Below are 24,486 nucleotides of genomic sequence, written 5' to 3' on the forward strand. Positions count from 1 at the left end.
GTATATGTATGTCTTCATATTTTATTTTAGTTCATTAGTCAATTTTCTAATAAAATGGACATTTGTCACAGTGGAATTAAACCCATTAATTATCATTTTTACAAATTTGATTTGTTTTTAATATGTGTATTGGCCATTTTTACAAGCCAACAAGCTTATCTACTCAAAAAAAAAAAAAAAAAAAAAGATAAAGTAATGCAAGGCAGTCAGGGTTTAACTTGAACGTATGACGTTGCATTGATAACATTTGTTTGTTGAATATAAAAGTCCTAGTTTAAACCAGAAACGAGTGCTTAATGTAAGCTGTAGAAGTTTGGATAAGATATGAAAGATGCTGCCTATGAGCCTGAACCAATTGTTTCTATTTTAAACCAGCCCTGCTTCTAATTTGTATTCAGCAGTTTTAAGTGTAATTTGAACCCACCAGTTTTAGTTGGACGCTGTTTTCCACATTGCAAAGCAGTGAATCTGTGTCTTTGAGATTGTGAGTTGTTAATGCCATTGGAATCTATCATGAATGAGTGTAAACATGGCTGCCACATCTTCAAGAAGCCCAGTTGAGTGTCCAATGACTTGGTTTGGGTTCTCACCTTTTGGATGAAGGGATTGTGAACTATTGCGGATACAACAGGTTGGTCAGGTGGATGATATTTGTTAATAACATGCATTGATTTGTCCGCGCTGTTTCAGATCTAAGGAAGACCCTCGTGTTGCGCGGTTCATGTTTGGTAGAATAAAGCGAATGCAACTCGATCCAAAATTCAACAAAGGCCAAGACTCTCCGTATTCAAACTGGAGTGGAAGTTGAGTCACACTTCTGATGATGTCAGAAAAAAGGGATTGTAGGAATAAAATTACAACTTTCGGCCTACACCCAAGCCGTTTGTAACAGTTGGATAAAATAGTGAATGTCAGCTTATCTAAGTCTGGTTTAAGTGTTCTCTTATGCAGTGATTAACATGGCGTATTCTTTAGATGTGATATGTGAAACTCAAGTCGACTGGATACATGTGACACTGTGAGGGAGGCTGAAGCTTTGCTCTGGAGTATTTTTAGCTTTCAAGCAGAGTGCATAAATGCTACTTGTAAGTTTAGAGTAGGATAGTCTTCATTTGGTATATTTGCATATGTACTTTTGCTTTCATTGCTTAGGGCATTTTGGTTGCTCATGAGAAATTAGTCTAGATGGTCATTTTTATTTTTTCTGATTTGTTTTTTGCCATTTTATTTGATAGCTATCACACATTTAAATGTGTTCGACTCAACTGTCCTCTGAAGAGCTTGTTGATTTGAAATGTTGCAACGTTCTTAAAAGTAGTTTAATTAATGCATCTGTTAAATCCTTCGTCTCGTGTTTTGAAACATGTTGGCTACTTATGTGACAGGTGTTGTGTAACATGCACATGCTTTGACGTTGTATTTAAGTACTTACTGGATTTCACAAACTCTATGAATCCTATCTGCTAATTGACAGCATAACCTTTTCCAAATGGACTCTTATGAATAATATATTTAAAAAAATGAAGGTAATGTGAACCTCTAAATGTTTAGCCTTAAATAATTAATAATTCAAGTTATTGTTCTGTTGTTTACAGCATATACAAATTGTGTATACGTAATGCGTAACTTTTTGTGTATATATATATATATATATATATATATATATATATATATATATATATATATATATATAAAACTCTATGTACTGTGATTTTACAGATCACATTTTCATGTAAAAGTAATTTTTTTCACGCTATGAAAATAGAGCACTTCTAATATGTCAGCAATTTAAAAGGACTTGTTACGTGATGTTCATATTCCCTATAATTAAAGCTTCTAAGCTTTAAAAGGGTCATCGGATGCCCATTTTCCACAAGTCGGTGTGATTCTTTAGGGTCTTCATGTAAAGTTTGTAGCATACATTGGTTAAAATTCCTCAATGGTTGTATAAAACAGCTCCCTTTTTACCTCCTCAAAAACAGCGACTCGTTTCGGTGCATGTCTCTTTAAATGATGATGAGCAACTGCTCACCCCACCCCTTTCTTCCATGGGGGGTGTCTCACAAGACGTAATCTGCCTTGGCAACCTGTCTTGGTGAACAGTATACAAATGTCTGAGGGCGGATATATGCTAATACGGGACAGTCCGTCAGTGGTCGTGGGCGAAGCATGAGCAATATTGACATCATATTGCTCAGAAAATCTAAATGGCTTGATTATTGAGATTGTTTAGACTTTCTGAGGATTAAAAAAAGGAGTGAATGGATTTTTTTCATTGTATGGTGGTTGTGTCCACACACTGCAAAGACACATTTATATGCAAACACCATATAAAAGTGAATTTTGCATCCGATGACCCCTTTAAAATGCCGCCTATTTTGTGTTGGTTAAGCAACTAGTTAAGTATCCTGATAACTTAGTAGCACCCCCGCTTCGGATTCAGAGGTTACGGTTAACGATTAATTGATAGTTAATTTAAACAATTGTTTATGGGAATTTATAGGAATCTATTTGTGTATATAAATGTATATGATTATTATTTTATTCAGACATTTATATGAATATTTAATATCAATGCATCTTTAGTGAAAATCATAATTTTGACCTCTTAAGCCCAGGACACACCAAGCCAGCGTCAAAGAACTAGTGGCGATGAAAGCTGACTGTTGTCGCCTCTCATCAGCTGCGTCTCGGTCAAAAAGCTGCGCTTGAACACACCAAAGGGACTGGAGGTGATTGTCAACTAGAACGTGCGTTCTGTGCCTTTGTCTTTGTCATTGTCATATAAATATCTGTCTATATCATCTGGTATCAATAGTCTTTTTTTTTTTTGTGTCATTTTTCAATATCAATCATGCTGATTACTCTTCATTCCGGTTGGGTTATTGTATTATGAAAATTGTCTGCATTTGAAATAAGTCAACCAATGCTCAAAAACGGCATTGCCCGACGACCAACCTTCGGCTTGGTGTGTCCCAGCTTTTAGAAAAGTAATAGCTCATGTGTCCTCATTAAGTTACATGATTTGAGGTCTCGTTCATGTCTAGCACAGGAAACTTTGCTTAAAGGGGTCCTATTATGCCCTTTTATAAAGTTTGTAGTTTTGTTTTTGGGGTGTACTAGAATGTTTTCATGCTTGATTGTTCAAAAAACGTATTTTTATTTTTTACATTTAACATTATTACTGTGCCTCTCTCCCAGTCTGGCTCGAACACTCCGATTTCGATGAAGCCCCTCCTTCGGAAATACGAAATGTGCTGTGATTGGTTAGCTGGCCCAGTGTGTTGTCACGCGCCTCCATAACTGCAAGTTCTTCTCTAGTGTAAATATTACATATGGCGTCAATTTCAAACCAGTTCGAGCCAGATTCAGACCCTGACAATGTTAATGAAGAGGAGGATCGTGCAGAACTGATTTCATGCACAAAACATGCAACCATTTTTCGCACCTGCCAGTGATGGCCAGATTGCATCACGTGTGCATCTTAGTTACCTGTGGAAAAAAGTAGATTGTGTCTGTCGCATCTTATCAATACTGTATAAGGATGAGAGCTGGGCCTACCTCTTTGGTTCTTGATGCTTGATGGAGAGAAAAACAGTGATAATCAGAATGACTTGGCTCTGCAAATAAATGGGTCAGCCATTTTACGGGGCCGCCCTGGCCTGTTGTTTGAATGTCAATAGGGAAATGTGTTGTGGCATCTTGGTTAATTTCATCACACTGTTGCTTTTTCTGTTTGTTGTAACTGAACTTATCCAACAAAGAGTCGTCGCACAGAAAGCAAAAATAGTTTTCAAAGTCTCCTTAAAATGATATTTCACATGAAAATGTAAGGATGTCATAAGGGTTTGGATGACATGAGAGGGACACAGAGATTAAATTTTTGTGTGAACGGTCACTAAGTTATGTCGTCATTAGTGATCCAGCAATCATGATTTTTCATGGCCAGTTCTGATTTTACAAGCAAATTGTCCAATTCCGATACCAGACAAATTTCTTTTGGAGCGGTTTCTTTGAGTACCGCTGTACAGAAAGCAGCGCTGCGCTTATAAACACTACTTTATACTGAGGTAAGAGGAAAAGAAGGCGGCCATCAAAACTTTTCGGAAGATAGTCACCCATCAGAGATGCATTCATATATAAACCCCCACTCCTAATTCAATATTTTATTTTTTTCTTCCTATATTTTGAGCATTTTGAGCTTGCTGTGCCTGGTACAATATTTGCTCTGCTGGTGCGTCTGCTTTCTCTTTGCGTCTGTCTTCAGGGTGTCCCATCTCTGGCCTGTGTTAACGTCCTGTTTACAGACTTTGCAATAATTTCAAATGACCGAAATATTACAATGCAGTTTGTCCGGAGTAGAAAAGCTTTTTGAAAACGCTCTCCAAAGTGGATACATTTGAAAATGCTGTTTTCACATGTTAGTGTGCACTTTGAAAACGATGACGCATGTTTAGTCATGTGACGCATATTGTACCAATAGATATTCATGTTTATACCGGTATTGTGCCTGTTGTGTGCTATTCACTTTCACACAGTTGCTGAAATGTTACTTTGCATACACTTCATATCACAGTCCTGCAAAGATGACAGAAAATGTAGGCTCCTCGCATTTGCTGTCTTCCGGCAATACACGAGCAGTTGTTTAGAACATATGGTTACTGCGTTCGACCTGGACGCATCAGTGAATTGGTGAGATATTTTGCTAAATAAAATGATCCTGCCAGAATAATTGTGCGATAACTTTATTTTTCCATCTGTATATCAGTAAGCTTTTGTGAGGGTTAACACATGTGCAGTAAGATGACGTTTCAGTGTAGATGAGAAACTTGTGGAACACGCCTGAAAATGCTAGTGTGGACTGAGTATCCGGATTAATGTAGATGTAGCCTAATGTAGATGTAGTCAATTCTTTAGTATGTAAATGTATAAACTAGTGGATGCACCAATTTTACCTACATTTTTTTTTACCAAAACCAAGTCATAGTCAACCAGTCATAGTTAAGTTCTTCGGCAACAAGCCGAACACTAGCATTTCAGTTGAACTGCATGAAATACACACTGAAACTCAACAGCAGAGAAATGTTAAGTTTCTTTTTCGGATGAAGTAGTTATCAAGGGCCGAAACCATTGACATCAATATTTTGGCACACCAAAACTATTTTAGCCAAAATATTCGGCCGAATATTTTCAGTAGCTTAATTTCCGGTGCGTAGTATAAACAATGATTTTTCAGATTAGTCCCTTTGCTATCAAATTGACATGTTGATGGTGAAGAAAGAATCAAATTGGACTGGATTTGCCATCAAAAGGAAGTTGGAGCCTTGGCACAGAGTCTTAAGGTGTCAATAGTTGAAGTAATTCAGACGTTGTTCTTGGAATTTCTACATTACATTTCTTCGAGATGTCTTCGGTCAGGAGTCTGCAGAAACAGTCATTAAAGTGACATAATGATCTTGAGAATGTTTATCTACTCCTTCATGGATAAACTACATTACACGGTGGGTGTTTTGCCTCTGCATTTGGTGTCCGGTGTTATCGACCAACGTAATGGCTTAAGTGACACTGGAGGGGAAGCACAAACAGCAGAGTCTTTACTTTCCTCTTAGTTTGCACTTTTTTTTGCAGTTCCACAGGTGACTGCCATCGATTTGTCGTCTCTCAAGCGATGGCCTTATCTGACTGGTTCCAAGCCTGGTGCTTAAACGAGTTCACAGGTAGTTTAAAAGGAATAGTTCACCCCCAAAATTAAATTATTTACTCACCCTCATGTTGAATGAACACCAAGAAACATGTTTATCAAGTTATCTGACTTTTAAGCAGTATTACTAGTAGCTTATTAGCTAACAATTTCTTTTCAGTAGTGTAACTATTATTTTTCTTTAAAAAATCTTTATAAATGTAGCCTTTCCAGTAATGAGAATGTCTGACAGATGACTTTGGGAAATCTGAATCATTTCATTTAATCAGTTTTAGTGAATCACTGTTCGGATAACTCATTTTAATTGGGTAGTCCAAACATAGATTTTCTGATTCATTCCTCGGTAGAGTTCACTAAAGTCTCCTTGTGTCATTGTACTTTCTTCATCGGATCATTGTTAAATACTGCTGTTTATTCATATTTTTGGTTCAATGTTTTGAGTTTGCTCATCCTAATAAAGATTGTTTTTGCTAGTAGTAGTAGTATAATGTATTTATAATGACATGTGGCCAAGATGTCATTCTGATAACATGAACTCAGACCAAGCCAGTTTAGTTTTGTCCATTTGTGCTACTTGATGAGCCATTCTTCACTGACTGCAGTAGGATGGACTGGATTCACGTGGAGGTCAGCCACTGTGTCATGGATATTTAAGGAATGCTGATTCTACATTTTTCAATGCTGAAACTAGGGCCTGGGAAACCAAAATTAGTGCCAAATATGACTCTGAAATGTCAGGCTGTCATGAGACCACTGCACTTTGTGTTGAGGTTCATTTTGACCATTTTTTTTTTTTTTTATGCTGTTAAACCATTTCACTCCTCACTATGATTTAATTTGCATATTGTGGATTAAAGGTCATATTTCAAACCTGAAAATAGATCATGCTCATTAAAAACAAGTTTTTCATTAATTTTGCTGTTATGAGTCCTGGTGTCCTTGCTGAATCACTTCCACAGCTTTGGGATGCTTGAAACTGATGATTATTTTGTTATGGGGACTGGTATTATAAATCTAGATCAAATAAATATATCTGAGGTAGAAATATAGAAATCTAATTTATCGATATGCTGATACTACATAGCTATTATTATACCGGTCAACAAATCACTTATTTTTAACGTCCATATCTGTGCATATCTAGCGTCGTCCAAAATTGGTGCCGGTGCTCCGCCTAGATCCGTGTTGTGTGATCCGCTGGGGTTCCGACTGTGAGTGTTGGTCCGGAGCCATCCTCTGTCCCAAGGTTAGCTCTGTGGAACGTTCTGGGCTCGTGTCCCAGTGAATAGTGACATGTCAGCAGCCCATTCAAATGAACAGGCTGAGGGTTGCACTCTTTTTAGGGCTGTGGAGAGAGACCGACTCGGGTTGTTGCCTGTATTTATAACGCTTTTGAGATCTGATCGTCATGTTTATCTCTTAAATGTATTTCAATTGATCAAGGAACTAACAGGCCTGGACAATAAGGATTTTTTTTTTGTGTGTGTGTGTGTAGTTCAGACGTTCACATATTCAGCCTTTTCCCTGACCCCATATTTTATTACAACTAAAAGATATATATATATTGCAAAAATAGTTTAATTAATCAGAAAATATGACTGAGATTTTCAGAAAATTATCATTTAAAAAAAAATTAATTGAATAATTTGTATAGACTCCATATTAAATTTCTGGCCTGCCATCAACTGACCTGAAATACTTATACTCTGACCCCAGGCCGTCAGATCATCCTTATGGTTGAGCCCTACAGTAATAAACCCTTCAGCCTTCACAACCAGGCCTAATTATCATCTGTTGCAGTTCATATGAATCTGAATTGATGTATTATTACATGCATACGACTCGACATTGTCCATATAGAATAGGCCTATACATTTAGCTAATTTTTCCTGTGTCCTGACTTCTATGAATGTACAGATGCCGGTAATTACCATTGCATTGGATTTTGCCATACACCGCCTGTGCCTGCAGTGTAATGTCTTCATTACACGTGCATCTCAGTCACAGATGGAATCAAAAGGATGATTTATTCATTTCCTGATGTGACCCAGAACCCCATGGACCGAGCACAGCGCTTCAATGCATTTGTACAATTTGCCAAACTAGATGAAATGAGCCATGATGACATGCTACTGCAGTCTCACGATTTGAGCTCGGAATGTTTGAGATCGTGACCAGTTTTACATCGTCTGTACATTGTCAATATTTTAAATGTTTTTAGAAAGCCAGATTTGGATGAGTTTGCATTACCTGCTTTGTGACTTCGGCTACCCAAGTCGTCATGTTGACTCTTGAATATTCTCGCAGGGATAAAAAGGTGAAAAGATGAACTGTACAAACACTGATTATACGTTCAGCTGGTGTGAAGGCCTGATACTTGGACGTTACAAAAAGTCACATTGGCCGACGTATAGGACATGCTAAGAACTTGGGCTGCACTATAGTATTCAAGGGGAAAATTGAAGTTGAGATTATTTATTTTAAATTGCGATCTGCAGTGCGATTTTCTTTGAGCTCCATGTTTGCTGTACTTTGAAGGGCTGCACAATTTGGCCAAAAATTGTTTATATATCAATATGACTATAAAATAATAATAGTTTAAATAATTATACTAACGTTCTAATTATTTCTTCATGTCAAACGTTAAGCCATTGCGCTTTCATTTCACTGCAAGGTTAAGGGCCGTTCACACAGAACTAAATTCTGTTTCACTGCGCTACTTTTCCATGTAAAACTGCGCTAGACGGATGTCTTTAACCATTAAATTTGTGTGTAATATCCTTTGCTGTCTGACGCGGTGTTCTAAAAACATGCCGCTCAAGTTAAAAAGGTGTTTTTTTTGTTTTGTTTTTTTCCGTCTCTTTCATCCATTGACCTGCATTATGATTAATCGTTTGGCCCTAGCATGAACTGTTGCTCAATGGTCCATTCTTCCTTTCAGGTCAACTACTGTCGAGAAAACTAACCCTTTTGAGCAAACACTAAACCCTGATTATCAGTAGTAGTGATGATAGATTAACAAATGCAAATAAATGTGAAAAATGGGTGGAATGTGATTGGCTGCCTGATTTTTGTCATTATAACAAGACTAACATCTTTACTATCATTCCAAAACACCTAGTTCTATTTACTGGTATAATCTTTTACTTTTTCTTTTTAGTTTCCCTTTTTTCTTCTCAACGGTATTATCTGAGGAAGGAAGTGCGACATGTTTTGTTTACACTCTGTGGTTTGAGAAATGCTTCCTTCCAAGAAACGAGCCCACAGTGACTGGTGCGACTAACCAGACGAGATGTTCTCAGACTCCTATGTCGCGCTTTTTGCGGAATTCGGCCTGAATCGCCCAGCGAGACGTTTCCAGCTCATCTACCTCGCTAATTAGCACCAAAGCACCTTGTTTGAGATTCAGCCATTTGATTGGCTGATTGAATGGACCAGAACAATTGGCCTTTTCCAGCTCCAACATTAACGTTATAAGTGCTCGCGTTCAGATTGTTCTGTCAGCCCCAGATGAATCTAGTGTGTTTACTGAAATTGCTTTGTTGATGAATACTTGTCTATAAAAGATGCGTTATTTAGTATGAAGTGGGTCGTAGGTGGCATGATTGCTTTAGACAATGATGGCCGGAGCTGAACCCTTCATATTCAAGTTGTCTGCGCTACTCAAGGCCATGTAGCCGATGTAGTTCGCTCCACTGCGCAATTACTCCAGAACGCTCTATATAAATGTCATAAACAACTAGCCTTTACTGAGTGCCATGGGTTTGATCTGATGACATTGTGGGTATTATTATTATTTTTTTCTTTTCATTTTCTTGGCACATGCTCCAGTCTTTTGAGTGCCTGCTGAAACTCTGCTCTTGCCTGGGCTAAAGCTCTTTATATTGGGAAACAAACCACATGGCTCAAGCGAGGAATTACTTGTAAAGCGTCCTCTTATTGCACTTGCACGTCCTGTATTTGAAATCTGAAATACCAGACGTGGTTTCGGGAGTGTATTATGGAGCGCTTTGTAGAGCTTTTCTAGTGTTGATCAAACAGTCTGCATGTTTATTGGTGTTTGATTCCTCCTTGAAGTATCTGAGAGCATCTTGTAAATTTAAACTCTGCTTTGAGTAATGGAAATGCCAGTGCCTGTCAGCTTAAAATGAATAAAACATATCTGGTTATGATTCCTCATTTTATAATTTCAAAACCATGCGCCATCAGCATAAAACAATAAAATATGTATATTATATTGTATTACTATAAATGTATATGTATATATGTGGTATATAAATAATGTGATCACAATATAGGCTAATTATTTATATATGCACACTTTATAATTATATATTTGACTTTGATTTCTCATATGAATAATTTATCTTGTTTGTTTTGCAGGGCTTGACTGCTAAACCACTAATAGGATTCACAGGAAACCAAGGGGTGAGTATGCACAAAATGTTCGACCTTTTGTTTGGGGCCATAAACCACTTGAAACATTGATTGTCATGTTCCATCATGGAGCCACAAACCTTGTGTGAACCTGGGATTCTCCCCAGTTAATGTGAAGTTTCCTGGTTGTGTAGTAATACGGAAGCAGTGAGAATTTGACTGTGTAGCTGGAAGTCATCGCATCGCAGAAACCACAGTATCCTCTGCTGACTGTTGCAAAATCAGCGGTGAATCCATGCTAAGTCATAGACAGCCATTGGTGTAGATCTCCGACTCTTCAAAACTGACAGTGGTCGGGACACATTTTCTCAGACATACTGTACAGGAAGTGGTTGACGACAAATTAATCTCCCTCTTCTGTTATCAAAACCCACTACGTGATTTTTGTACACCTAGTTTTGCGCTCTAGCTCAACCCAGACCTGACAGCAAATGGCCCAGTAAATGTTCACGTTGCTGTTATCTACATATGTTGAAGAATGTGGTTTGTCTGCCTCGCACTGATTTCAGAAGGCATGAAATCAAAATTGACCCCCATTTACTTTGTTAGTGCACGTTACTAGTCTTGTGGTGAACTATTCATCTGTGCTGATCAAGTTGATTCACAAAATGATTTGTTATCTTTGATCAAAATCTGAAAATGTACTTCCCCTCTAGAATGGCCTTTCTTGTCAGCCTTCTGCGAGCTTTGACAATGAGCTGAATGGAACGCCCTCTTTTCTAGATCAATTCCCAGCAGGAAAAGACAAGCCACGCCCTCTTTTTTTTCATTTAATATTCAGTTTCACTCAGAAAAATGTCACAGTACTGAAGTAAAGTTGGTCGCAACGTCTGGATCACGGTGACTTTAAACTGAAATAGTCTTATGGAAACATGACTGCTTCTGTCCTAATGATAAAACTTGCAACAATTGCTGTTTAAGGCGTATGTTTCCCAGACATTTAGCCAATAAACTGACAAATTTACTCAACCTCATGTCTTTCGAAACCGATCTTTACCGTCTTTATTTCTTCAGTGGGACACACACGGAGAAGTTTAGTAGAATCTACAGGCTGCTCGTTTCCATAATTCTGGCCAATACCAAAAAAAATCAATATACATAAAACTGTTAAATACCAGAAAATTGGTGACCAATGATTATCGGAAATGTATTGGATGATTATTATTATTATTAAAATAAAAATAAATATATTGTCGTTTTGTGTATTAAAATTATTGGCTTATTGCCCAGGATTTTGGTGCATCACTACACTCATTACAGGAAACGCACCATAAAAATGACACGTAGTGACACATGATATCGCTAATAGTTATTGGCCATTATTATTATGATTAATAATAATATTAATATATATTTAGTTTATTGTTATAAGAAGACAATATAGACTTGGCAATATATCAGTTATTGGTTAACTTCTTAATAACAAGTTCTTTAACCTGTTAACCGTTGCCAGAGCGCGGACGCACTGAAGCGGTTTTATTTATATATAGTTCAAAGTTACTATCAGATTTAATGTTATACCTTGACAAACTATACATCATTAAAAAGATATAAGACTCAAGTTTCAGAATTTGACCACTATTGTATTCTGAGAAACTTATAGCGACAGTTATTTCTTAATTTGTTTCAGGAGTTATGAAATGAAAAAATTAGTCGATACCTTTGATATGAATTATGCGCGTCAGCCGCTTTCATTCATAAAAAAACTCCCGTGCCGTCGTCATGACAGCGATACACAAAACAACGTGCCTCAGGGCTTTAGCTCAAAAATGTGCAGATTTGGAGAAATATTGATATATTCTCATAGGTTTACATCAGATTTCTATAGACAGGAATAATATTTATTGAATTTATACCCAAATGCGTCGATGTAATCATTATGAGCGTTTGCATAACTCTGATACTGTGTTTTGAATTCATACCAATAGCCTGAGGGCGCCCTCGCCGCCCTGTGCACAGTATTAGAACATGAAGAAGTGCCATAATCATGTGACAATCCAGGAAGCCTCGAACACACACAAAGCTAACGAGATCGCGCTGTAACTATGGCTGTAACATGCAGTTTTGAAGACAATAAACATGTTTGCTATGATATTTGAGTTACCTGTGTTTTTCAATCCATGCCAGGTATTTCCATAATAATAGATTATATTTATAATGTAATGCTAATCTATATAGAATCGTTGTGCAGAACACTATCCAATAGTATATTTTCTGTCTGATTTTTTATCTGAAGCCAAATTAGATCACAAAAAATTATTTAAAATACTCGATTTGCTTTATAAAGTAAGTTTATAAGCACAAACATGGTTTTAATCTCATAAATTGTCGTGTATTGATGGTGTGCTAAGCTAACATGCTAGCTAGCCCTAGGTGCACCTGCCACCTAGAAGTTATATTTTTATTATTTTTTGAATGCTTACTGAAATGTTTCTTTATTCAAGAAATGCATTTGATACAGTTTAAAATGTAAGGGTGAACTTTAAGAAAAGAAATTAGTGACTGAAACCCTATGAATAGCCTGTGAATAGCCAGTCGTTAGTAACTATAATGCAGACAAAAGAAATGCATATTTAGAGCCATAACTAGGCTGGAGAGGTGTGAATGTGTGCAGGGGGAGACTGAGACTGAATGGGGCTCGTTTGCACCACAAAACAATAAAGACAATATACTGGATAGATGGTTAGAAGATGACAATAAACATCAGTAGCATTTTAGCGTCAAATCAAAATAAAGTCACATGACATGGTCTTGAAAAACATTTCACTAAATACAGAGTTTTGGACTTATTATCTTAAGATTTTAAACATAAAATGTTTAGACATGTGGCATTAGCTGTAGTGCATTTCTAGATTGCTCCAGTGCCAACTTCAATTTTTTTTTCATGAGGATGTTTCATAAAAAATAATTTCTAATAACTTTACAAAACTTTGAAGCTATTTATAACAATTTTTGTCATTATGACAATAATTAATTCTACATTTACAATAAACTGCCAGGTGTCAGCTTTCAAATGAGATCATACTTGTGCTTTTAGTACAAAGGGTTCATGAACTGTATCTGTTTCAGTTTGGGTATGTCATTTCTTGGGATTTTTCAAAAGTGGGGTTACAGCTTAACAGGTTAACGTTGTGTTTTGCACCATTGCTTTGGCAAAGTATCTGTCAAAAGAGCTGAAATTGCAATATTGCTTCATCCCCTTCTCAAATGAAGGCTGTGGCCATATTCTGTTCGCGCTGCACATTTCAAAGAGAAGCGCGCACTTTACTCGCGCAATCAGCTCGTGATCCGGTGTTTTCCGTGTCTCAGAACGGCTCAGTTCAGAGTGAATCAATATGCTGTGAGTTTAGCGTGCATTTGGGATCGTGGCGCCACCTGTTATGCATTATTATATAATGTGATGCTATATCACAACTAAAAAGAGGGTTGAGTCCCCTTTTAAAGTTCAGGTACAAGTCAATTCACAGACTTTTTTCCTTTGTTCAATTTGCACACTGAACATGGGTTAGAGCTTTTAATTTTAAACTCAAGTGCACCAGATACATTTAAAAGATTACGGTTTTATTTACGGTTTTATTACTGTCAGTTGTCAAAGATGTTTGCTATTCTGGGATGTATAGTGGTTTGTCTATAAATCATCAGTAGGATTTCACTTCAGGGTGTATTTACTGACTCATCAGGAACTGCACGTTCACACTTCACCACGGTTCACTGCGTCACATGTGAGATAAGACTGCCTGTTTGCTTGTCGAATTAAAGCTGTATCAGAGCTTTTAGTGGCATAATATGAGCAGGCAGACAGCATGAGAAACTTTGAAATGCTATTTGGATGCAGCGAACCAGAAAGGATGGCCAGTCGCACATGTTCCTCGACACAATGCGTTTATCTCGCAGGCCCATCAGCCTTGCGTTGGTAACCAATTGGTTGGGTTGAAATTAGCAAAGGGCAGGTGCATCCATGAGCTTTACGTGGACAGCCTGGTCTTTCTGAATGAGCAAGGCAAAGTTCTTGTCCAGGAATGAGGAGCAGAGGTGCCGCCACATGGCCGTAAGAAGAAGCTTTGTTCCTGGTTTGGACCAGAGTTGAGACCTGGGGAAAGTCCAGTAACGTCACGCTCTTTCACTGCTTGTGATGAGTCGATTCATAACCTTTTGGGAGATTTTTTTTTCCCCAGAAGGCTCAGTGGTTTGTACAGCATTTTGCAATGGTAAAGTGACCATAAGTCCAGAGAATTGATGGTTAAGAAATCCACCAAGCTTTAAATTGATCCAAAGTGACAGTAAAGATATTTATAATTTTACAAAAAGATTTTTGGTTTTATATAATTGCCGTTCTTTTGAACTTTTCTATTAATCAAAGAATACTGAAGAAAAATGTTTTCACAAAAATATTAAGCAACATTGATAATTGTCAACATTGATAATAAGAAATGTGTGTTAAGCAACAAGGATTTCTGAAGGATCATGTGAAGTAATGACGCTGAAAATTCAGCTTTGCATCACAGGAATAAATTACATTTTAAAATATTACAATTTAAAAGAAAAAGTTAATTGCACTGACTGTTACTCAGTAGATTTTGTTCTTTGAAGCACATCATGTTTTTGGCCTGTGACGCAAGCGCTTCCTTTGAGAGCGTTTCCTCTCTGTGGGTTTTTTTTTTCTCAGTCAGTGACAGCGCGTCTAGAAAGTGAGGTTAGCAGCTGCGTCATGTTTTCTCAATGAAGAAACTATGAATTGCAATTTGTATTTCTTAAAGCGTATTAAACTGCGACGTCTCAGCCAAGGCATATAATAAAACGCAACAAAATAAAAGCCGTAACTGCTAATGTAAATCAACAGCTTTTATTGCGACACCACTGAGTGATCGTAAGTGGCAGCAGAGCTTATGGACCCGCCGTCTTTGCTTGTTGAATATCTCAAGTGGGAGTGTGAAAAATGGCGTGTGAGCCAGCGAAGTAAAGCGTTGAGCCGAGGGAGCGCTCGGGCTGGTGGTGTGAGCCTCGGACGCTGGCTGTTATTTGCAGTCGGCACCTGCAGGCCACACGCGGGTGAGGAACCCTGGGTAAACAGAGCCAGTGCTCAACACATGTTGTCGGGTTACCGTTCACTGGGCCTCTGCGGGAAAAAGTTATAGAAAGTTATATTTTAACACTTAATGTATAGCATGGTCTACATGGATACATTCACTATATTTGTTTTTATAGCCTTTATATTGTACATTGTGTGGAGGACAGCATTGGGCCGGATGTGCAATAACAGTTTTTAATATAATGGATAAAAAAAGAAATAATTAACAGATTAATCAATTATGATTTTTTTCTTATAGTAGATATAACCTACTATTTATTTATTTTATTGAAAAAACAAATGTATAAACTAATACTCATAACAATATACTTTAAAAATATTTTATTATTATTTGTAGAATTAAGTCATTTAAATTGTCTGTAATTGTTAAATTTATAAAATTGATTTTGTATAATAATAATAATAATAATAATAATAATAATAATACTATTTAAATGTATACATTTTATACAAATATATTATACAAATACTTTATTTCTTTTTTATTATTATATTTAATCCCCCCCCCCCCCCATATTAAAGGTATACTTTTGCTGTTTTTTGCTGAGTTTAAGGAGCATTCCTGCTGCGTGCACAATGTCAGTGTGCTCGTGTATCTCTGTGGATGAGATCAGTTCTCTTGTTAAATGAGAAATTAAAACCTAAAATAATACGAGAAGGAACAAGGCAGGTAGAGTTGCCACTCGCACAAGACGAATCTCAGGAAATTGCTGTGAAATTATTGGCCACGCTTTCCAGCCGTGCATCTGTGCTTGACAGCTGCTGCTCAGTTGATGGGTGTAATTTGGCTCACGACACGTTTGTTTGCTGGCTTCTCAGGTGTGCTGCTGAAACACCTGTGTGACGGCTGCTGGAGCCGGGGGTTGGTCGGCATGGTTGCACATTAAGGAGATTACAGAAGGGCCCCTTAAGGCCACAAACCTCAGTTGTTTTTAAAAGAGGATAAGTGCAAATCTTGCGACGTGACTGGCTTATGGTTTCGATAATCGATAATCAATTTTATCGATTAGTTGTTGCAGCCCTAATTCATTCATTCATATTTCTGTTTTGTTTATTCATTTATTTTTGAAAATAGAACTTGAACCTTTTTATAGAAGTAAATCTGTGTAATCCATTTTGTACCAGCCAGGGTTTTCTCTCTCGTCTGTCTCAATGCTTATGTTGGCTGCTCTTCTCCTCTGTGTCAACAGAAAATCTCAATACCGCAGTCAGAGAATCCAAATGAGCTGCGAACGTTTACGTTCTACCTGTCCAACGTGGGGAAGGACAACCCCCAGGGCAGCTTCGACTGCATTCAGCAGTATATTACAAGGTAAGAGAGAAAATAAACCACATCTTTTATTCCGACAGATCCATGCCGTCTCAAGGTAGTTTAACGATTTCTGATGTACAAGTGCGTTTGTCTTTTTGAAAGGAAACGGAAAACCATGAAAACAGTTGATTTGATTTCTTCAGACAACGTCAAAAAACTTGCATCCATGGCATCGTTACGAGCGCCATCTGTTCCTTTCTCTGTTCTCGCTACTGTTCAGCTCTGGATGAACACCAGAACAGAGAGAATAAATTGAATTTGGCCAATTGTCCAACCAAATGAGGAGGAAACTGGGAATGCATACTGTTGCTGCTGTTAATGTCCTCCCATGTTCACAATAAGATCAAAGGGTCAGCTGAAGTTCAGGCGTTACATGTTGCGTGAGTTTCTCTTTCTACAACAAATCTACAACAAAAGGCTTTCTAAGCCATTTGTTGTCGATTTGTGTGAAATGAATTTCTCATGCAGTTAGTCCAAGTTTTCACCATCTTCAGCACCACATAATTAGCTCATTTGTCATTTTAGCTGTGGCTTTCGTTCAATGAAAGTAAACTACTTTTCCTTTTTTTCTTTTTTTTACTTTACATGGACGGGCCTCCTAGCATTGTAGATCATTGTATAATGATGACAAAGACCTTGAATTCTGGATCACCCTTTTGGGGTTTGATCTTATCCGCTTGTTAAATCATGATGTAAGGAATGCTCATTCCAGGTCCAAGCCTCTACTCGTTTCACTTGAGAATACTATCTCAGAAGCTGTTTATGAGCACCATTTATTCATAATACACATTTAAGCTAAGCATTTAAAAACGTACGGCGTACACTACAGTCTCCGTGCTCTCAGCGTTCCAGATTTATAAAAGATGAATCGCTGTCTGGCCATCTTGGATTTCATTATGAAGATAAAGGTTAGGATTATAATTTTTCGGTCGTATTACATCACATCGTGAGTGTACATTAGCTTCGTTTGTTGTTTTGGGGCGTGTGGTAGAGCGTTAGGACACGGAAGCAGTGGCGCATGGTGTCAGCCTATGTCTTCAACCACTAGATCACATGACTCCTGTGTCAAGTGCCAGTTTGGTATGGTTTGTTAGGTTGACTGAGTTTTTAAATATATTTTTATAAGTATACTTTTTTTTACATTTATTAAATTATAAATTCTATAAATATACTCTACTGTCCCAAATTTTGGGGTCAGTAAGATTTTTGTTTTTGAAAGAAGCCGAAAAAGCACCAAGGCTGCATTTTAGTTAAAAAAACAGTAAGTGTGAAATTATTATAACTTTAGTATATTAAATGTAATTTATTCCTATGATACAAAGCTGAATTTTCAGCATCCTTACTAACATTTCTTATGAATGTTAAAAATAGCTGTGCTGCTTATTGCTTAATATTTTTATTTTTGTAATTTTTATCTATTCATCTTAAATTATCTTATTTTCTTTGTCTTTTGATCAATTGAATGCATTCTTTTTGAATAGTGTTAATTTTTTTAATTAAAATTCTTACTAACCACACACAGTAGTGTAGTTTTTCCATAATTTATGATACTTACAATTATTTGTATGCATATTGAATATTTTAAATGAAATAAACTGAATTTTATATAATTTAATTAAATATTAACCCTAAAAAAAAAAACTAGCCCTAATCTAGTCAGCCGTACTAACATTGTCAGTGCACTATAAACCCTCTACATGAAGTTCTCTAAATTTATCTGTAGCATCAGCCATCAAAGCATCGCTTTCGCAACAAATTCACTTGCTTCATCAAAACGTTTCAAGACCATTACTGTCGGACTTCTAGTTGTCTGCTGAGAATATGCATATTCAGTGACTTTAGCAGCTTATTTTTACAGGGCTTCCTTCCGACTATTTTCGAAAACCTGCCAACTTGCTGTTTTGCACAGGCATAGTGGGAAAACACTATGTGCCTTAACTGTGATCAGATGTTGCCAAGCTTAGGGGAAGCAGATCAAAGGCATTTGACAGGGTTTCAGGGTGGGTGAGCTGTCCGTAAGGAACCTCTCTACAGGTGTTGCCCTTTACAGGACGCCCATCCAACCACCTGGGCTGTAAATGAGCCATTGCAACACATTTGAAATGCATAACTGGTGAGAAGGTGTAGTCGGTGCCATTTGGAGTGTCTGACAGGCTTGGTTTCTGTCCAGTGAAGGGAGCATACAACTGGACTGCCTCGGAGGGATCCAGGACAAAATCACGGTATGCGCCACGGACGACTCCTACCAGAAAGCCAGGCAAAGCATGGCTCAGGCCGAGGAGGAGACCCGCAGCCGTGGAGCCATTGTCATCAAGCCTGGCGGGAGATACGTGGGTAGGTTTGACGCATCTTGGGCCGCCACATTTGAATGTATGCGACTGTTCCTGTGTAAGGCTTGAGCGGAAGAACCTCGTTTTGGTCAAAATCCCATCTGTTTACACATGCTGCACACAGACAGGTGGAAGAGGGGGTTGCGATCAGAGCCAGTTCGTCTCCACATGTCTGAAACTGCAGCGTGCTACATAATTTATGAAGCTGTTGGTTCCGGTGCTCACTAAAAATATTATATGGAGTACTCTGTAACTTGCACAATACTATCAGACACTAGCTTTCACCAAAGATCAAGTCAAATGTGCCAGTGAAGTCAAATAAAAAATTGGAATAAATAATTACAGGGTCCCTGCGGGTCCTTAAACAGGGTTTCCGCGGGGCATTAAAAGTCATTAAATGAGTTTCGCGAAAACTAAGGCCTTAAATGGCATTAAAAAGCATTACGTTTTAATCCTACAGGAATTAAAAATGTAGATGGTTTTGAAGAATTTTATACTATCAATTTATTTTAATATAGCCTTCATAATTAATTTTTATTTGCTGTCGTAAAATATGTACGTTAGCGTGATAAACACGCGGAACCAGTTTGGGTAATTGCTTCCGGCTGGAGCAGAATTGCCGAGATGCGCAGGTGACGCGGGCATTTTGTACAGCAGGAATAACAGGAATAAAACTAGACCAGAAAAATGTGAAGGAGCACATTCCAGCAGAAGTGGCTGGAAGACTGTTTAACGTGTTACAACATTAAACGTAATTAACGCTGCATCCGTACATCTTTTTTTCATCGTTTGGCTAGTTTTACATTTTATGATCCCGGTCTTATTCAGGCTTGAACGAACAGTAACACAGGTTTTGTCGAGTATTCTCATAACATAAGAGCAGTCTTGAGTTAAATAGTCTAAAATGAACGTGAAGAATTGAGTGAATGAGGCGCGTGAGTTATCTTGCAGCAGCGGCTGGTTTTAAAGGGACAGCAGCCACTAATTCTCCCTGTCATTAATGTTAAGAACAAAGGGAACAGAGAAAATCACTAACTGCTCTTGACTAAAGAACTTTTGTAGCTTTAAGGATTAGTCTATTTAATCTATAGTTAATGTCGTGCAGACTGTTTGATAACTTTATTCAATTTCTGTATATTGTTCTGTAAATGTTAGACAGGAAGGGCACAGGTAAATGACATTTTTTTTATGGGTTTATATGAGGATTGTTTGAAGTTCATCAATAGCTGTATTAGTCTCAGTGAGACTGACCTTCATCCATAAAGATGCCATTAAACAAGTACTTTTTGTGCTTGTCGCTTTATAACATTACATTTGAACCACTGTAGTCACATGGACCATTTTAATGATGTCTTTACTACCTTTGACCAACTCTTTTCCCTTTACTGTTCAGGTAAGCGTGTACAGATCCGGAAGCCGATAACGGGTGTGTCGGATGTGGCTCCGTCGCGGCGGATCTCGAGGCCGGTTATCATCTCCAGCAGTCAAAAAAAGAGCCCGCCCCGGCCGCTGAGGGAACGGCTAGTGCATTTACTGGCCCTCAAGCCCTACCGCAAACCCGAACTGCTGGTGCGGCTCACGAAAGAAGGCCTGTCTCCTCAGGACAAGGAGACACTGGACAGCCTCCTGCAACAGGTTCGTAACCAGCACTAGAAATACTAATTGATGGCTTTATTACATGCATACTAAATCATGATATCCATACTGCACGCTGTAAAAATAGTACAAGTAATATGCAAGTATAGAACCGCTTTCAAAGTTATGGTTTGGGTTTGACCCATACTAAATCGTGTTTTTGAACTCTACTTGGACATAATGGCTCAACCTAGACACATTTGTCAAAACATAGACAGACTCGGGCCTGCATAAAGCCAAAGCATGTACAGTAATATACAGAGGCTGTCAGCACGCTGTTGTAGTGTTGTTTGTTTTTCTGCACTGGTGTTGAAATACAGCGCTTATTTTTAGAGAGCCAAAGACTTAAGCCTCTTGTTTCATTTTGCTGTGTTTTATTTTTTTCCTGGCTGTGTGTAGGTGGCTAACCTGAATAGTAAGGACAACACCTTCACATTGAAGGATTGTTTGTTTAAGGAAGTTCAGAAGGACTGGCCTGGTTACACTGAGATGGACCAGCAGATTCTGAAGAGAATTCTTGTACGGTAAGCTTCAGTGACTTTCATATCCACACTGAATTCTTTCATTTCTTCTTTGGAAATTTTTCTTTAAGCAAATTATTTATTTTTTGGGGGTGGGGGGTTTCTCACTCGTGGTGCATTTATACATATACATTTTGCAGTAAAGTTTAAGGACTCTTTTCTTGTACAATAGAATGATGATTTTATTATCAATTATATATTGTTATTATATGGTTTTATATCATTAAATTAAAGGGTAATTTAAAATAATCACATCTCAATATTTGATATTCTCAAAACAAGATGATACTTCGATAGTAGGTTTGTATGTCATTCACAATATACACACTTTTATGCAAAAATTGAGTATTCATTTTCTGCCATGTGCCAGTGTTTTGCATAAGCGCGACAATATACTCCTTTCCATATCATAACGCATTTCAACTGCAATATTGCTTGAAATTTTTTGCCTTTTTCAGTAGTTGTACAGCTTTATTCACTCAAGGTTTTCCCGCAAGATTATCGTGACTTTACCTAGGATTGTCAGAAGGGGAGAATTTGGCCCAAAATCAGCCCGATTATTTTGTGGTGTGTGTGGGTGCCTTTACATGGAAACGTCTGGGTTCCCATGAACTCTGGTGGTATAAGACCCCTGGAAGCTAAATTTAGAGAGGCCATGCTACATGCTAGACCGGGGAGAACATGGTGTTGTGATATCCGTTCAAAACAAAATGAAAATATTTGCCAGAAACAAACCCAACACCCGTGTGGAACACATTACACGCGCTTGCATTTCGAGACTGGTGGTGAAGCTTATCAACTGACGGGCCTTTTTACATCCACACACCCCCCCTCTTGCACCCACCCACTTTCCCATCTGGTCTTGAACGACGTGCTGTCATGTAAGAGCCGTGACTGTGTGCGGTCGGAGGTTAGTGATGCAACCTTATTCCAGCACATGCTGATCCGTGTGTGGGTGGCACAGGTCCAGGTCCAAGGCCAGGCCGTGCATGGGCATACGCAGTTTGATCGAGACCATAGCGACTCATGCCCACCCACCTACTCTCAGGCATAGACCCCCTGTCCATGCACCCTCGACGGAGGCGGGACCTGCTATCGGGACGCATTGTCCCGTGTTGTACTGCCCCCTGTTGACATGCACACAAACTCCCTCAGTGCACTTGACCTCAAGCAGCATTATGAACTTCGGCTGATTGCTTGATTTTATTATTTTAGTGCACTTAAGTTACCATGTTTGATGTTAAAATACACATTTATATGGAAAATTAAATCATCTGAAGTGATTGGAGTGCCCATTCTCTGTGATGGTGTTTCGCATAACTCTGACCAACGACACTAAATTTATGCCACTTGACAAATTTTTATGTGTTTACTAGGAGTGTAACGATGCCCTGATGTTACGATTCGATAGATATCATGATACTGAACTCACAATACAATATTATTGTAATACTCCAAGACATATGATAAAAGGTTAACAAAAAATGTACTGTTGATTAAAATGCTAATTTTGATATTACATTGTGGGTGTAAATAAATAGGCTTGGACTTGGGGCTGGTAACCCAATGCACAAGGACAATAGTGACACCAGAATAAAAATATTCATGATTCTGAAGCTGAAAATAAATACAGAATTATTTCAGAAGAATATGCTTGCACTCTTTCACTGACTACATTTAAAATAATGTAGGCCACTTTTTACTGGGAACATAAGACATTTGGCATTATCAGGACCCATAAATATTCCCCCATTGCATTATTATAGCTACATTTTCAACATTATATATAGTAGTTTAATGTAGAACTAAAACTCTGTATGCTTGAATTTTTTCTCACACATTCATTTTTATACATATTTTTGCATTTTTGTATTTTGACACGATATATTGTTACACCACCATATTTCGATGTATATGTTTTAACTGATGATATATGTCGCACAAGTTGGTCAATCTTTTTTTTTTTCAAGAATCTTATGGTCAGTACATTTGTTTTACTACTGTCCCATTTAAATGTATTTAGTGCAGTAATGCGTTCGCCAAAGTGACATTTTTAAATGGCTTCATCATATTCTATCTTCATGAAGACTAGTCGGAATTGTCAAAAATGTTGTGGACACGATATTCACATAACCATCTGCTTATCAGTAAATTGCTTATCAATTGCAAGACAAGTTCAGATGGATCTTTATCTGAGATATTAATTATTGAAGCATAACGCATCAAAATATCTCAATTTTAGTTTATTTTTCTGGAGTTATACATGCAAATCAATTAAGGTAAAAATTTCACAGCACAGTCTGCAGCACTTTTCTGAATTAGTCAGGTTCTTTTGATCTCTCTCAGGCTGTTCCTTGGTTCTTTTTAAACTGATGATTCCTTGTCTAACATACTCCACAGAAAACTGTGTAAGCCTCAGAGCAGTGCCCCTGTGTCTGTGGAGAGCCCGGTCAGCCCGCACAAGGAGCCAGCCAGCAGCTCACCCTCTCAGGTCAGCCTTTTGCCTCGTTTTAGACCCATCAAAGCTGGAATAGAACTTTTATGATGGATCTGTTTGTGTTATGAGGAATATGTAAGGGTTAATCCTTTGCTGCTCCCACATTTGTCTTGCATCAAATCATTCATCATTCAAAATGATGCACTACTAGTAAACGACTGCTAAACATTTAATAACATCCCAGTTTAACGAACCATCATTGTTCGTGGCCAACAGAAACGACCTGCAGCAGAGTTCATCGATCCCCTGGCCAATAAGAAACCCAGGATATCGCATCTAGCTAGCAAGTCTACAGGGCTCATCAACGGCAAACTGAGCTCATCCAATGGTAAGGACTCTTCTACTTCTAGTTCTCAAGCAGCAGAGACGTCGTCAAGCTCTCAAATCCCTCCGCTGGAGATCCCCCGACCCTTCGACCCCCTTTCGGATGTCAGCAATGACTCCAACGGCAGAGACTGTGAAAGTCTGGAGGCGGCAGTGGCGGAAAGACTGAGTCAGCCCCCGTCATTCGCCCCTCGCTCCACAACGCAAGAGGAAGTTCTGGGATCCATGTCCCCAACCCACAGCAGCCTGGACGGATCTCAGACCCGGACCGCTCAACTCTCACTGCATGGCAAGCCTAAGAAGAAGTCCAAAAAACACAAGGACAAAGACAAGTCTAAGGAAAAAGACCGAGAGCGGGACGTGAAGAAGGAGAGGAGAGTTGATGAAGACCATGGCTTGGATCAGAGGAAAACCTGTGATGTCACAACAAGCGATAGGAGGACAGGTGCGGATTACTTTCTCTGAATAATTTATAATGTCAAGGGTTATGACGTCAGAAAGCACCCCAGAATGCAGCAGGTGAACTTTTGTCCCATTTGAATTTAGTCTATTATCTCAATTAGATCTAGGACACACAAGATTTTATATTTCGGATCTTGAGTATTTCAAAGAGTATGTTGTTTAGCAAACAAGTAAACGG

At 38.2% G+C, this 24,486-nt stretch overlaps 1 protein-coding gene across 1 annotated transcript in view; it reads left to right on the top strand.

Moving 5' to 3' along the window:
- ell (elongation factor RNA polymerase II) overlaps positions 1–24,486 on the top strand; it is a 30,088-nt gene that overhangs the window by 839 nt on the left and 4,763 nt on the right. Inside the window, exons 2-8 of the mRNA XM_084116607.1 lie at positions 10,085–10,129; positions 16,418–16,539; positions 18,710–18,873; positions 20,263–20,504; positions 20,904–21,028; positions 23,426–23,516; positions 23,739–24,291. Coding sequence (XP_083972733.1) covers positions 10,085–10,129; positions 16,418–16,539; positions 18,710–18,873; positions 20,263–20,504; positions 20,904–21,028; positions 23,426–23,516; positions 23,739–24,291 — 1,342 coding nt within the window. The remainder of the gene's footprint in view (positions 1–10,084; positions 10,130–16,417; positions 16,540–18,709; positions 18,874–20,262; positions 20,505–20,903; positions 21,029–23,425; positions 23,517–23,738; positions 24,292–24,486) is intronic.

Source organism: Abramis brama (genome assembly GCF_963993115.1).
Source record: "Abramis brama genome assembly, chromosome: 6".
Lineage (NCBI taxonomy): Eukaryota > Metazoa > Chordata > Actinopteri > Cypriniformes > Leuciscidae > Abramis > Abramis brama.